The 14,748-nt window shown below is 35.9% G+C and overlaps 1 protein-coding gene across 1 annotated transcript in view; it reads right to left on the bottom strand.

Moving 5' to 3' along the window:
- The window catches only part of ACC (acetyl-CoA carboxylase), a 123,273-nt gene extending 111,241 nt beyond the window's left edge, over positions 1 to 12,032 (bottom strand). The window contains exons 1-3 of the mRNA XM_074109288.1: positions 11,698 to 12,032; positions 3,039 to 3,136; positions 450 to 601 (exon numbers count right to left, since the gene is read on the bottom strand). Coding sequence (XP_073965389.1) covers positions 450 to 601; positions 3,039 to 3,136; positions 11,698 to 11,785 — 338 coding nt within the window. The 5' untranslated portion in view covers positions 11,786 to 12,032. The remainder of the gene's footprint in view (positions 1 to 449; positions 602 to 3,038; positions 3,137 to 11,697) is intronic.
- Between the last annotated feature and the right edge of the window lie 2,716 nt (positions 12,033 to 14,748).

The raw sequence follows: 14,748 nt of genomic DNA, 5'->3' as shown, positions 1-14,748 counted from the left end.
CCGTCCTGCGGAGACGATCCTGGCCAGACTACTAGGATGTCACTACCAAATTACTGCATTGCACTGACATCTAGTACTAGACTCTTACTGATTAGACTGCATGTTTCTTACATCAAAACGGCGCACAAAAACAGTTCACAGCTCGGTCTGTTGACGTCCGAGACAGCGGTTGTGTCAAAGTAATATTGGTGATTGATGCGCCGCGCGTTTTGTGCCAAACAGCCAGTCTAGTGCCGTAAGGTACATAGATGTCGATGCTGCATTGTCACGTAATTTACATAAGTATGCCAAAGTTCAAGTCGATTCGACTGGTACTCAAAGTTGGTCAAATTTAACTTGCAAAATTTGACTACAGACAGACAGACAACGGGACAGGTGAAGCTAAATAAAAGCTTGTAATGTCAGCCAGACTATGTTTCGCTAAAGCGGTGTTTTATTTCTAAACTCACTTGAGTTTGCTCCTTTTTTCAGCTAGAGCCAACTGCTGGACGGCGGTCATTTTCGGCCGCAGGTTGGGAGGGGGGGCGTTGGGGAACGAGTCCCCCCCCTCGTGCGACGGCTCGTCCTCCATCTCCTCTCCCACCACGAAGTTGGGTTTGGACTGGAATGTGTTGACATAAGGATAAGTGTGAAAAATAATCAAATTATACGCTTAAATACAGTCCTGCATTACTATATCTGCTACAGCTAAGCGTGCAATAGTTATTTTTGTCACAAGGGAGCAAAATGGTGTATTTACGGCGAGGGCGCACATTGAATCCAGAATGTAGCGAAGGATTCTACGCTCAGGATTCTATAGTAGAAGTGGCCAGCTTTTCACACCGAGCATTAAGAAACTTGAAAAAATCTAAATATTATTAAAGAACAACCAGCATAGAAAATAGCGTGGCTTTACAATTATCAACTTCAAAATTTGGCATTTGCAATAAAACACTCAGAAAAGCCTTGAACAGAAAAGTTGCACTTTGCTCCCTCTCGTCAGGGAGGAAAAGTTACTTAGGCCACTTTATATCCGCCGCCCTATGTAACTTTCTAAAATAATATTTTTTTGAAATCTGCCGCCCCTAGGCCGCGGCCTATACGGCCTATTTAAGCTGCTATTTACTCTTAAACTACTAATAATTCTGAAGAAAACTAACCGTTGTAGTTATCCTTGTAAGTTGATAAACTTACTACCATCCTGACTTTTTCAAATTTTTCCACTCACCGGTTTAGATTTTAGAGGGGGGGGGACGCTCGATTTTTATGAAAATTTGCACTTTAAAGTTGAATATTTCGCAAACAAATCACTGAATCGAAAAATGATCTTAGCAAACCCCTAATGGTTTTAAAAGACCTATCCAACACTATCCCACACTATACAGTTGGATGAGAAAAAATCACCCCTACTTTACGTCTATGGGAGGTATCCTAAAAATATCTTTTTTAGATTTTTTTATTGTATTATTTTGTCGGCATAGTGTCGGGCACGCCCAGGATAGGGTTCTGAAGCCATTACGAAAAAATCAAATGATATGTTTAAGGATTTCGTATTATGTACGGAATCTTCCAAGTTTAGGTATATTTTATAACTTAGGCTGCTATTTTATTTACTCTTAAAATCTCTTAAACTACTAATAATGCTCAAGCAATCTTAGCCGCTATAACTTTTTCTGTAAATTTGATATACTTACTACCATCCCAATAGTTTAGATTTTAGAGGGGGTGGGGACGCTCGATTTTAATTCATGAAAATTTGCACTTTAAAGTTGAATATTTCGCAAACAGATCACTGAATAGAATAAAATGTCTTAGCAACCCTCCAATGGTTTTAAAAGAGCTATCCAACGATTTAATACCCCACAACACTATAGTTAGTCGAGAAAAAAAAAACACTCCCTTTTTACGTTACGTCTATGGGAAATGGGAGTATCCTAAAAAAAAAATTTATACTTTTTTTAATTGTATCACTGTCGGCGTGACTAATTATGTATATATTCATGCCAAATTACAGCTTTCTAGTACTAACGGCCTTTGAGCTTAGCCGTGGACAGACAGACAGACAGACAGACGGACAGACATGGCGAAACTATAAGGGTTCCTAGTTGACTACGGAACCCTAAAAAACCGGCCATGTGTGAAACGGACACGCGCACCGAGGGTTCCGTTCATCTCTTAAAAATTAAGCTGACTAGGTCTAGATAACTGTTTAAATTCATATAGTACAGCCGTAAACTTTTTTTACGTTGGGATGACGTAGTAAGTATCACAGTATTATCAGCAGGGCTACTACGAAACTCGAAACTTGAAGTTCGTATCGTACCGTCCCTCTCGCTCTCGTACTAAACAGTATAAGTGTCAGAGGGATCGCACGACTCGAACTTCGAGTTTCGAGTTTCGTAGTAGCCCTGCAGTGTTTCTTGACAGGTGAAATATTGGTAGATGGCGTTAGTATCGTGAGGTCCGTCTCGCTTGCGATTGGCTCATTTAGTTATATTCAACCAATCACAAACGTGACACCAATGTCAAACGGACGGAACCTCGCCATACTAGCGCCAAGCCAACTAGCCTGTCATAGACACCCTCATTGGTTATGCTTGAATGAGGGCTATCGTTTTTTGTCTCACTAGATGGCGCACTGTTGCGTGAGGTTTTTAAGTATGGCTTTCAAAGTCTGTTATTACGGGCGTGAAAACAAAGTTTAGATTAAAATCATATTTAATACACCTTAAAACCGTAGCATAAAAATATCGAGCATACCACAGTGTTGCAAAGTCCCCGTTTTGTTCGGAAAAAAGGGAGGACAAAGGTTTCCGAAAGACAAAACTGTCTCAAAACACAGACATTCATTGCCCCGGAACGCATATTTGCCCTAATTAATTTCAGATATTGCAAAATATTCACAAAATAATTCTAATTATAAATAAACCCGCGTAGCTCACCCAAAACTATGAGATTTGACATTTCGGAGACCTCACGCTACACTAGCGCCTCTAGCGGCGAATTCATTCGCGATAGCCCTCATTGCCTGATCAAAAAAAGTGAGTTAGATGACTTACGCTGTCTTCAGGCTTGAAATCTTCCGACTCTATCTTCTCGAAGTTGTCGCTCTCGCTCGACGAGCACCGTGTTTGCTCCTGGTCACCCATTTTCTGACCTGTAATTGACAAATACAATATATATAAGGTAAACTTCTTAGGATGTCGCATCTCAAGGGACATTAGAAAAGTTGAATAACCCCCGACATTGATTTCAATATTCAATGCGTCGGGGGTAAAAAAGGAACCGTTGTTGATTGTTAGTTCACGTGGTCATAAAATACAACCTTCTGAAAATCTATTTCCTTACAAAACGTAACCCGCTTATAAAAGTTGAACAACCACCGACATTATCATGCAAATGATCATTTCAAAAACCGCAGAACCGGTGTTAATGAAACTAAACTAAAACTATCTCAATTAAACTAGCTAGCTTCCGATTAAGAAAATTCATCACAATTGGTTTGTCCGTTTGGACAGGTATGATGCCACAGACACACATAATTAGCGGTCCAACTTAAGTATAACACTTTTGCGTCCGTGTTTAAACAACATTAAATCCACTAACCTCCAGGTATACAAAACATGTTCAAGCACAACATCGCCGCCATTTTTTTGTATTTTTTGACCCAAACACAGAATGTTACTCAAACGAAATCATAATTGAGACTGATTAAAAATACTATTTAGAGGAAAAGTAAAAGTTAAGACCTAATAAGATCGCAGGCCGTGACTAATTTTGATGCGTGGAGAAATTGATGACATTGTTTTAAATACAAAAGTGTTTAATTATTAATCTTTAAGTAAGTAAATAAGTTTGGATCATGGTCATGGAGCTAAGAGCAGTGGCGGATTTATGTTTTTTATGAGTGTAGGCCACTTTATATCCGCCGCCCTATGTAACTTTCTAAAATAATATTTTTTTGAAATCTGCCGCCCCTAGGCCGCGGCCTATACGGCCTATATTAGACCATAAGCTGCTATTTTACTCTTAAACTACTAATAATTCTGAAGAAAACATAACCGTTATAGTTATCCTTGTAAGTTTGATAAACTTACTACCATCCTGACTTTTTTCAAATTTTTCCACTCACCGGTTTAGATTTTAGAGGGGGGGACGACGCTCGATTTTAAGGAAAATTGGCACTTTAAAGTTGAATATTTTGCAAACAAATCACTGAATCGAAAAATCATTTTAGCAACACCCTAATGGTTTTAAAAGACCTATCCAACGAAACCCCACACTACAAGGCTGCATGAGAAAAAAAACAGCCCACTTTAGGTCTATGGGAGGTAATCTAAAAAAAAATTTTTTTAATTTTTTATTGTACCATTTTGTCAGCATAGTTTACATATAATATATTTGTGCAAAATTACAGCTTTCTAGCATTGATAACCCCTGAGCAAAGCCGCGGACGGACAGACAGACAGACAGACATGGCGAAACTATATAAGGGTTACGTTTTTGCCATTTTGGCTACGAAACCCTAAAAAACATGCAAAACGTCAATGATTTTTACAGCGGGTTTTTTGTAGCGTGTAGGTACACATGAACGAAGCGCAAGAGAAGTGCCTCTGTTTCAGCTTCGGAAAGCGCTTTCGTGTAACTGTCCGGCTGTCTCTTCTATATAAGGCGTGTTTCTCAATTAATTCTCGTGAAATTAAGTATTTAGTTTTTGGATATTTTTTTAACCATAGCGCGGTTTAACATAGTAAAAAACCGGCCAAGAGCGAATCGGACTCGCGCACGAAGGGTTTCGTATCATCCTGATTTTAGTATTTTGTTGTTATAGTGGCCACAGAACATAGGTCTGTGAAAATTTCATGATATACCTACAGCCAGGTGACAGACGGACGGACAGCGAAGTTTCAGTACCTAAAATGGTTTCCGTTTTTACCCTTTGGGTACCCTAAAAAAAAGATCACATTTTCGCGAAGTCTGAGCAAAGTAGGGGATATATATATATATTTAAGTAAGTACCTTTAATTAAATTAAGATCAAAGAAGCAGAGAAATTAAAATAAATCCGATAACATGGTTTGGTCACCCTATTAACCTATAAAATATTTCGCGGCTACACAAAAAGCAACCTTCCATCGTTCACAAAACGTTTAAATTCTACCAGCAGTTCCGTTTCATCCATAAAGCAATTCCTCCGTGCATTTCATTCATTTCAGCGCGTCTGGCATTTCGCGGAGAATGCCTTTAATGGGAAATAGATATGGCGGAATATTGAGACGCCTCGAGAATGCCTTGGATACAGGTCATTTGAGCCAGGTACATTTATTTTGGGGTTTCCGCAATTTCAGTTGTAGCAAAAATCAGTGTTGCTAGCCTACTTTGCTACCAACTTAACAATACAATGCTCTTTACGTTTACAATTTGAGAATTGCCGCCAAATCGCACATTTCCTTGAATCTTCGAACTTTGTATAAACAAACAAAAAGCAAATTATTTTTCTGACTTTAGTTTCAAAGTGGTTTGCAACAAAAGCGTATTTATTAAAGAAAAGATGTTACCTTTTTCTAAACTCTTTGACCTGAATACCAGACTTTTGAGCCAAGGTTTATGTATAAATAAGTTAGTGCGAGGAAAGACCGGCGTTTATCGATAAAAGCATAACTATGTGTTGACATATAGCTATCAGTTATCGTGTGTGAAATGTCGTGTCAAAAGTCACTCTACGTAACGAATTCTTATGAAGGTGACTTGGGACGTACGATATCGGGCCAAGGAAGTGAAATAGAGGACAAATGAGAGATTTTTGCGAGCTTTTGTGTGTTATTAATCGTAATTAACATGCGTGATGTATGTAATTAATTATGATTACTTAGTAACAAGAACTTGCATGTAAGATTTTAAGACATGTTGGAAGTCATACCGTTCTAATAACAATAACTTAAATGCGAAAGTTTGTGATTGCGTGCGTTGTTACTTACTCCTTACCTTAACTCTAAAACAGTTGGACGGATTTTGATGAAATTTGGTATATGAAGAACTTGTAGTCTTGAGTAGCAAATGGGTTATTTTTTATCACTTTGTTTATAATGCTAAGGAGATAAAATAGAAAAATTTCAACCACTAGGGTCAGAAATATGAAATTTGGCATGGATAATTATATATGCAACGTAAATTAATGTAATATTTGAGGATTCCCATGTAAATTTGTTAAAACTTTGGTTAACTTACGCGTGCGACGGCTAAACATTTGTAAATAAAAATAAATATTTTGTTAATATGTGTACTTATGTAGGTAGATCTTATTCAGGTTTTAGTGGTGTCAAAGATAATTAATTACATTAACTAAATAAAAAGCTTCATTTTTAATCCTGTTTCTTGTTGTCTTGGTGAAACTTTGATGTTTAGTAATTCACATAGAAGTAGTTCTCAATGCATACCTTAAGATTATAAGAATAAGAATAAGAATCAGAATAGAATGGTTTATTGGCTGATAAAAATAGATACACATACAGAAACACTGAAATATACTTACACATCCATGCCTATTCCTACCAACTAAAATGGCCGCCACAAATGGGGCATTATTCTGTACTAGTTGTCCTCAAGACGCAGCAGGTAATCAAATATAGACGAGGTTGTGACTAATTACGCTGCCTTTTAATGAACAGAAACTATAACGGCTAAGTTTGCTTGAGAATGATTAGTAGGTTTACTCTTAAATAGCAGGTATAAAATATACCCAAACTTGGAATATTCCGTACAAAATACGAAATCCTAAGAAAAACATTACTTAACTTTTTCGTAAAATATTACTTTTTTTTGTAATGGCTACGGAACCCTATTTTGGGCGTGTCCGACACGCTCTTGGCTCTTTTTTTTATCTTTGTTGTGTTATTGCTAATTGTACAACTTTCATAGGCAGTTCATCGATTATCATGAATTTATGCTTGTATCGTAGATGTCGAAGAACTCATCAAACACTGTTCCCCAAGACACAGGTCATTACCTAGTTTGGGGGTCGGACTGTAAGTTTATCCATCAGCTGTGCAATAAACATTTTTCATTTCATTTCATACCTATCATATTTTGTCAACATCGTTAAAGTAGTTTCCGAGATCCCTGATATTTGTAAATATACTTAAATGAATTGCTTGTTTACAGGTATAAGGTACAGTATAGACTTCTTTTACGTTCTAAATCTTTTGTGTCAACGAACCACGGAAGTGCGTGTCCTAAATGCGTAATAATTCAGTTCTTTGTCAACCAATCAGAGTTAATTTTGGCAAGGCTATGGTCTGGTCACAGGATCAATAATGAAAAATCAGACAAGAGCGTGATGGACTCGCGCACCGAGTGTCGTATTAATTTGCAGGAACCTCCTTAGATTTTTTTTTACGTAGTCGTAGTGTGGGGTAATATAATATTAAATGGTTACATAGACAGACACAAAAAATATGATTTTCGATTTGAGCTTGAGCTATAAGAGCTAAATATTTAGTTACTCGTATGTTAAATACTTGTTGTTATGCAATTAAATCACATAGCAAATCCTGTTTCCAAAATCATATATATACCTCGTTGAGTTTCTTGCCGGGTTTTTTTATAACAGGTTTTTCCGAAACGGCGGTAGTATTTTTTTTTGACATTCATATGTACAGTCAACCAATTTAATTCTTAGGCCACCACAGAACCTTGTCATTATGACATTTTACGTCATCTAAGCATTGCTATAGACAAACCAAAATTATTTTACTACGGCAAGGTTCTATAGTAGCCTAGGAAACAAATTCGTTGACTGTAAGTGCTTGCTATAGCCTAAATTAAATAGATTTTTTGATATGAAATTAAATCAAAATTGTCTCAAGGTGAACTTTTACGAACTTCTATATTATAAAAAAAAAAATAAGTGAAAAATTTGAAAGAGTGATGATTATGGCAATAACCTATAGAAGATTCAGATAAGTAGTTTTATGGGGGTCAATATTATAAATTATAAACTCTAGGTGACATTATCACGCAGTCTCACATGTCATGCCTCTGTTATCAATATTGAAATATAAATAAAAAAATAAATACTTAATTATTAAAAACAAAATTAGCTAGTCGATAAACGCGTGATTGCCATGTATGAACTTTAACCTAAAGGTGTTTGAAACGTTATTTACTTAGTCGCGCCTGTCTGCGACGTGTGTATCAGAATTTGTGTATGACAATCTCGAAAACTCGATTCCGATTGTTCGATCGATTTAAAATTTACTGCATGATACACCATATTTTTCATAATTTCCGTGTCTTCATACATAGTTTTAGTTAGACTGGCCAGCTAAAGCTGTCTACGAGAAACCGCGGCAAATTTTAAAAAACCGGCCAAGAGCGTGTCGGACACGTCCAAAATAGGGTTCCGTAGCCATTACGAAAAAATTAAGTAATATTTTTCTACGGATTTCGTATTTCATACGGAATCTTCCAAGTTTAGGTATATTTATACCTTAGGCTGCTATTTACTCTTAAACTACTAATAATTCTCAAGAAAACTTAGCTGTTATAGTTTTCCTTGAAAGTTTGATATACTTACTACCATTCTGTTTTTTTTTTTAAATTTCCACCCACCGGTTTAGATTTTAGAGGGGGGGGGACGCTCGATTTTTATGAAAATTTACACTTTAAAGTTGAATATTTCGCAAACAAACCCCTAATGGTTTTAAAAGACCTGTCCAACAATACCCCACACCATAGGGTTGGATGAGAAAAATAAAATCACCCCCACTTTACGTCTAAGGGAGGCACTCTAAAAAAATTTTATTTAAAAAAAATTATTGTACCATTTTGTCGGCATAGTTTACATATATATCCGTGCAAAATTACAGTTTTCTAGCATTGATAGTCCCTGAGCAAAGCCGCGGACGGACAGACGGACAGACATGGCGAAACTATAAGGGTTCCGCTTTTGCCATTTTGGCTCCGGAACTCTAAAAAAAGAGGTTGACAACACTCGCTGTATACATTGATTAAACGATGTTGATACTACATCAAAATTCATGTAGTAATGTGTGAAAGTTATGATGCTCTTTGAGAGTCCCTTGGTAAATTTTATGACCTTTGTCAGTGCCTATTTAAGTGTAGTCCAGACGCATCAATTTTTTGACCCATTTTGACCAGATTGGTATTAAACACATTCTAACATTTTAACTCTAACGTAATCTTATAACATTCATGGTAGGAGATTTAATTAAACATTTTATCAAAATTATCTAAGCCGGGCTAGAATGACCATATGACAATTTTGACAGTCTCAAAAATGATACCAGATTAAAGTTTCGTAAAAAATCCGTGGACAGCTTTCGCTTTTAACAGACCTTTTTAAAGGTAAAATTGTGAAATTCACAGACTCGACGAGCACAGACCTATCGTTGACGAGTAAAATTTCTTTCTTTCTTTCAATACATAAAATCCACTTTAAGCGTCCTTTGCTAAATATTCTACGAATTGAAAACACTTCGGTTACAGACTTTAAACAGCTTCACAAATTTGGAACTGATTACACCTTTTAATACGATATTTTTTTCATAGTAAGAGTAAGTAACGCTACTAGCGTTGAGAAATTAATTTCGCTTGACCTGTTCAATGTTCCCGTAAAGTAACGTTTGGCAACCTGTTTCATTTGGGTACTTTTCATTTTGTACTCTTAAAACTGTAAATATTTCAGGATTTATTTCAGGGCCATCGAGTAGAGCCCTTAGGTTAGGTTAGCTTCATAAAAATCCTGAAATATTTACAGTTTCAGAAATATTAAACAGTTGGGAAATGAAAAGTTGCGAAATGAAACAGGTTGCCAAACTTTATTCAGAGTAAATCAAAAATAACACGTTGTAGAGTTCCATAAGATGACAAGGAAGGTAATGTCGAAAAATAGAAACATCTTTTAAATTCTTTGTTTTTATGCTAGAGCTTGATTTCAATGTTTCCGGCTTCCTACTATCCAAGGGATGATCCAGAAAACAAATGATATTTTTTCGTATTTTACGAACCCTGTTTACGACGTTAACATTTTGGACTTTATTCAATTTTAATTTATTTTTAATTGTGTTTATGTTGTACGAGTGTTTACCCGCAGCTTCGCAATATAGAGGCTCTAAAATAATACTTAACCGGTTTGTGGCTTAGCTCAATAAATAACTTTTTTATGAAGCACGTGGATATCACAACTTTTACTCAAACTCAAATCATCGCAACGTTATAATTTATCGTAAAGAAATCAATTTTAATCTAATTCAAATTATTTGCGTCTGACTACTTTCAGCTTTCAGTCAGTAACCAATCTTGATGACCTATAAGTGCACGCAATCAGCGATCTGTTTTCCTCTCCTTGTTGTTAAAATATAGCTATCAAGATACACTACGTACCTACTGAATCTCTAAGAAGAAGCAAACATGAACAGAAATTTAAATTTTTAATACATAGTTGCAGTCGAAGGCATGAATTGAATATCTAGGTATACATATACAACCAATAGTATAAAATTATTATATGCAAGTATATGATTAGTGTCATAAAGATGTACAGATATTTATGACGTGACCCTGGTAACTGCGTACATTTATGCATTATTTAAAATACCTACTTAAAATTTTGACAGTTACGAAAAACAATCCGACTTTATTTTGATATGCACTCATGTCTTGGGTAACTATTAACGACACTAATATTTTCTAATTTAACTTCGTCGTAACCGCGTTCTTAATTGTAAAGTATATAAATAACAGAAAAAACAACTATCCCGGACTTCGGCCTAGTTTAAGTTCAAGTTCAAAACTTTGTCTAAGAACCTCTATAAGTATATTCCAATGAAAAAAACATTCAGACGAAAAGGGGAGAGGAAAAGTTAAAGAAATTATAAAAAAAACGATTATTGTTATTGATCGTCAGTAATAGTTAAATCATAAAAAGCTCAAGAGTTGAAAAGAATAATTGATAGATTCCCTTCGCTATCTGTAGTTAAAAATATACATTAGCTCTTTATTGTACAGTCAACTAGAAAAAGATCGGTGCGGCCAAAGTTACAAAAATATGTGTAATACACGTACACGACTTTACTGTACATATATATTTATAGTTATATCTATCTTATAGATATCTTTATAGTCAATGTACACCACGTAATTAACTAGGTACTTACTTCAGTTTAGATCAACAGTAGCAGATTAACAAAATTTACACGGTAAGCAATGGGCTGTCATAGCCCTGCAGTTAACATTTAAACAGGTGGTGCAAAACAGGTGGTGCAATTTTATTATCAAGAGCGCATCGGCGTGTTATTCAAAATTCAAATAAAATAATAAATAAGTATGTTTTTTTTTTATAAATATTAAGTTGAATGCCCAAGATAGGGAACAGTGGTGGACGAAAGGGGAGGCCTTTTGTCCAGCACTGGAACATACTCTGGGCTACATAAAAAAACATTAAGTAATGAGAGTCGTTGATTCCTAAATTGTTCAACCGAAACACGAAGAAAATATACTTACCAAAGAAAATTAATTCACTTGATATGTATAATGTATTCAAATAGTTAAAATACTACAGCAGTTTAAATTATTCACGATTCAATGCTAATAAAGGTTTCCAGCGTCATAAGAACACACATATTTAGTAAAAAAAAAAAAACTTACATGTGTGCGTCAATGAAAGCGTCAAAGAAAAAAAATTGGTAAACAAACTTACTTTCAGTACAATCCTCCTGTCGCTTCCAAAACTTTTTAAAAATAAAACAAAGAACAGCAGCTCCTATGAAGAACGCAATTATTAACATCAATGAAAACAACACATCACAACACTCACATGTCTTAAAAAAAATTTAAACTACGCATTCCCGCCAAGATTGACAAGCTACTGTTCCCGCGTCGTGAACGGGCAACGAGTGCCATTCAAAATTAGATAAGGGATTTAATTCAATACGGCGCTGACAATGTAAGTAACAAAATCAAGAAGCTAATAAAATTGAACATTGTATTTGTAATTAAGTCGCTCTGCAATTTATTCCGTTAATAGAACTTGGAGCACACGGTAAGCAACATGCTCGATTCACGTAGTGGCATTCAGGGGAGTACATCGAATCCAGCGACGCGAAGCGCTGCATCCAGACCGCGTAAATCTATAGCATTGTTCCTTCAAGCGCTGTTTTAGCTGAGTGTTTGTATTATTATCGTATGATCCTTGTGAACTTGATATTCGTACGATATGGTTACGCTGTAGCTCCACTTAAAGATTGTTCAGCTGGTTCTATTCAGGCCAATATAGCGAAATTAAGCGATTAGATCTTGATTAGATTAGGCTGCACTCACATGTGCCAAAATAATGTGAATCATATTAATTCTTCTAGTTTATATGAATCATACGATAGCTTATTAATTTACAAAACATATACTATTTATAGTCGTCTACATTTTACACCGCTGCAAGCCAATATTTTTCACTTTTCCTTGGCGTTAGGTACACATATTTTTAAAAACATCGATAACATATTTTACGTGACAGCACATCACTATCTACTTTTTTAAACAGCTCAAAAGCAACCGTGTGTGTCCGAACGAACTAATTAAGATAAAAAAAATAAAATGAAATTTTTATATACTTAATAAATGTTGTTCGTAGGAGTAGGTACAGGTTCAATTTGGAGTTTCACTGGCATCGGTTGAAAAACCAGCCAGTATGAAGTGGACTTCTTACACATTTATTCTAAAAAAAAAGTGCCTAAAACGTTGTACTTACTATTATTATATTTGCTCTGAGGAAAATTTGAAACACATTACTTAATTTAATTTAATTTGTTCAATTCTAGTATTATAAAAAAAGTCCATAAAACGATTTATTTCATAATAATATTAGAATTAATTATTGAATTCGATAACCGTTCTTGTAATTATAGTATTTATAGTAACCAAACCATTTTCTTTGCAATAGTGTAATTCTGTGGTGTAATTGAAATGCTATACAGACCATTCCAACCCTACCACTCTTTATTCTATTAACTATATATACTGAAATGTGAGTAGGATAAGTAGGATAGCAAGAGGATAGCACAGTAAGTTCAAAAATCGAACTCCATTTAGAAAATAGTTGGTTTTGTGTCGTAGTGGTGAACAAACCTTAGACCAGTAAGAAGCGATACACTTTGACCCACATCACGTGTCAATTATTCGGTTACAGTAGGGCTACTACGAAATTCGAAAATCGAAGTTCGTATCATACCGTCCCTTTCACTCTCGTATAAAATAATATTAGCGTCAGCGGGACGGTGCGATACGAACTTCGATTTACGAATTTCGTAGTAGCCCTACTGATCACGAAATATCGTCCCTCTCCGTCGAGACGTGAGACGGCGATGATTCTCACAAGGAGACGCCATGCACTTATTTATGACAATAATTAAAATGGTTAGCAACACAATAAGTATTAGCTGCCAAATCATGTGGAAACTTTTTGGACAGCATGAAGCAGCCATACGTATTTTTTTTTTATTAAATTCAATCTTTATTTCAGACATTATTGCGTTCGTAATACGATTACAATCTAACTAAGAGTTACTTAGTTGATATGAGATAGTAGGTTGTGAAGGAAGACGTTAGGTGTTAAGGGTGGTAAATAAGCATTTTTTTTTTCTTAAACTGGATGGCAAACGAGCAAGTGGGTCTCCAACAAAGGCCTCCCCGTTTTTCCTATATTCGTCATTGTGAAAGTCTAATATTAATAATTAATAATTTAATATATACTTACGTCAATTGTAGATATAAAAATTTCTATTACACGTAAGGACATAATTTGGTACGTATTTAATAACAGCGCCTTTAAAATTTTAACCGCAATATCTATTATACATCAGAGATTCCATCCATCCATAGCAGCCTTTAGTTCGTCCGTCTTCGGACTTAGGCCTCCTCTCCATTTCTCCACGCCTGGCGATCGACAGCCATATGCATCAATCCTCCACCCGCCTGTCGGCAGATATCGTCCTTCCACCTCATTGGTGGTCTCCCTCTACTGCGAGTGTTTCCACGAGGTCTCCACTCCAGTGTTCGCCTCGCCCAATAATCGTGGTTCATCCTGGCAATGTGCCCTGCCCATCTCCACTTATTCCTCTCGATCTCCCACCACATCTCGAACTTTTATGACTCGTCTGATCCACTCATTCCTTTTTCGATGCATGACAATGAGGGCTATCGTTTTATGTCTCACTAGATGGCGCACTGTTGCGTGAGGTTTTTAAGTGTGGCTTTCAGAGTCTGTTACACAGAGTACATTTATATATAGGTCTGTTATTACGGGCGTTAAAACAAAGTTTAGATTAAAATCATATTTAAAACACCTTAAAACCGTACCATAAAAATATCCAGCAACCACAGTATTGCTTAGTCCCGTTTTTTTCGGAAAAAAAGGGAGGATAAAAGTTTCCGAAAGACAAAACTGTCTCAAAACACAGACATTCATTGCCCCGTAACGCATAATTGCCATAATTAATTTCAGGTTATGCAAAATATTTACAAAAAAAATCTTATTATAAATAAACCCGCGTAGCTCACCCAAAAACTATGAGATTTGACATTTCGGAGACCTCACGCTACACTAGCGCCTCTAGCGGCGAATTCATACGCGATAGCCCTCATTATCCCGAGTATCGACCTCTCCATTGCTCTCATTGAGATTACTAGACGATATTTTTTTTACACAGGCGTTTGATTGGGTTTACAATTCCAGTGAAGTGAAGACATTAGTAGA

Source organism: Choristoneura fumiferana, chromosome 28 (assembly GCF_025370935.1).
Source record: "Choristoneura fumiferana chromosome 28, NRCan_CFum_1, whole genome shotgun sequence".
NCBI classification, from domain to species: Eukaryota; Metazoa; Arthropoda; class Insecta; order Lepidoptera; family Tortricidae; genus Choristoneura; species Choristoneura fumiferana.
Note: the sequence above shows the minus strand (reverse complement) of the source record. Positions and strands in the feature narration are given on the sequence as shown.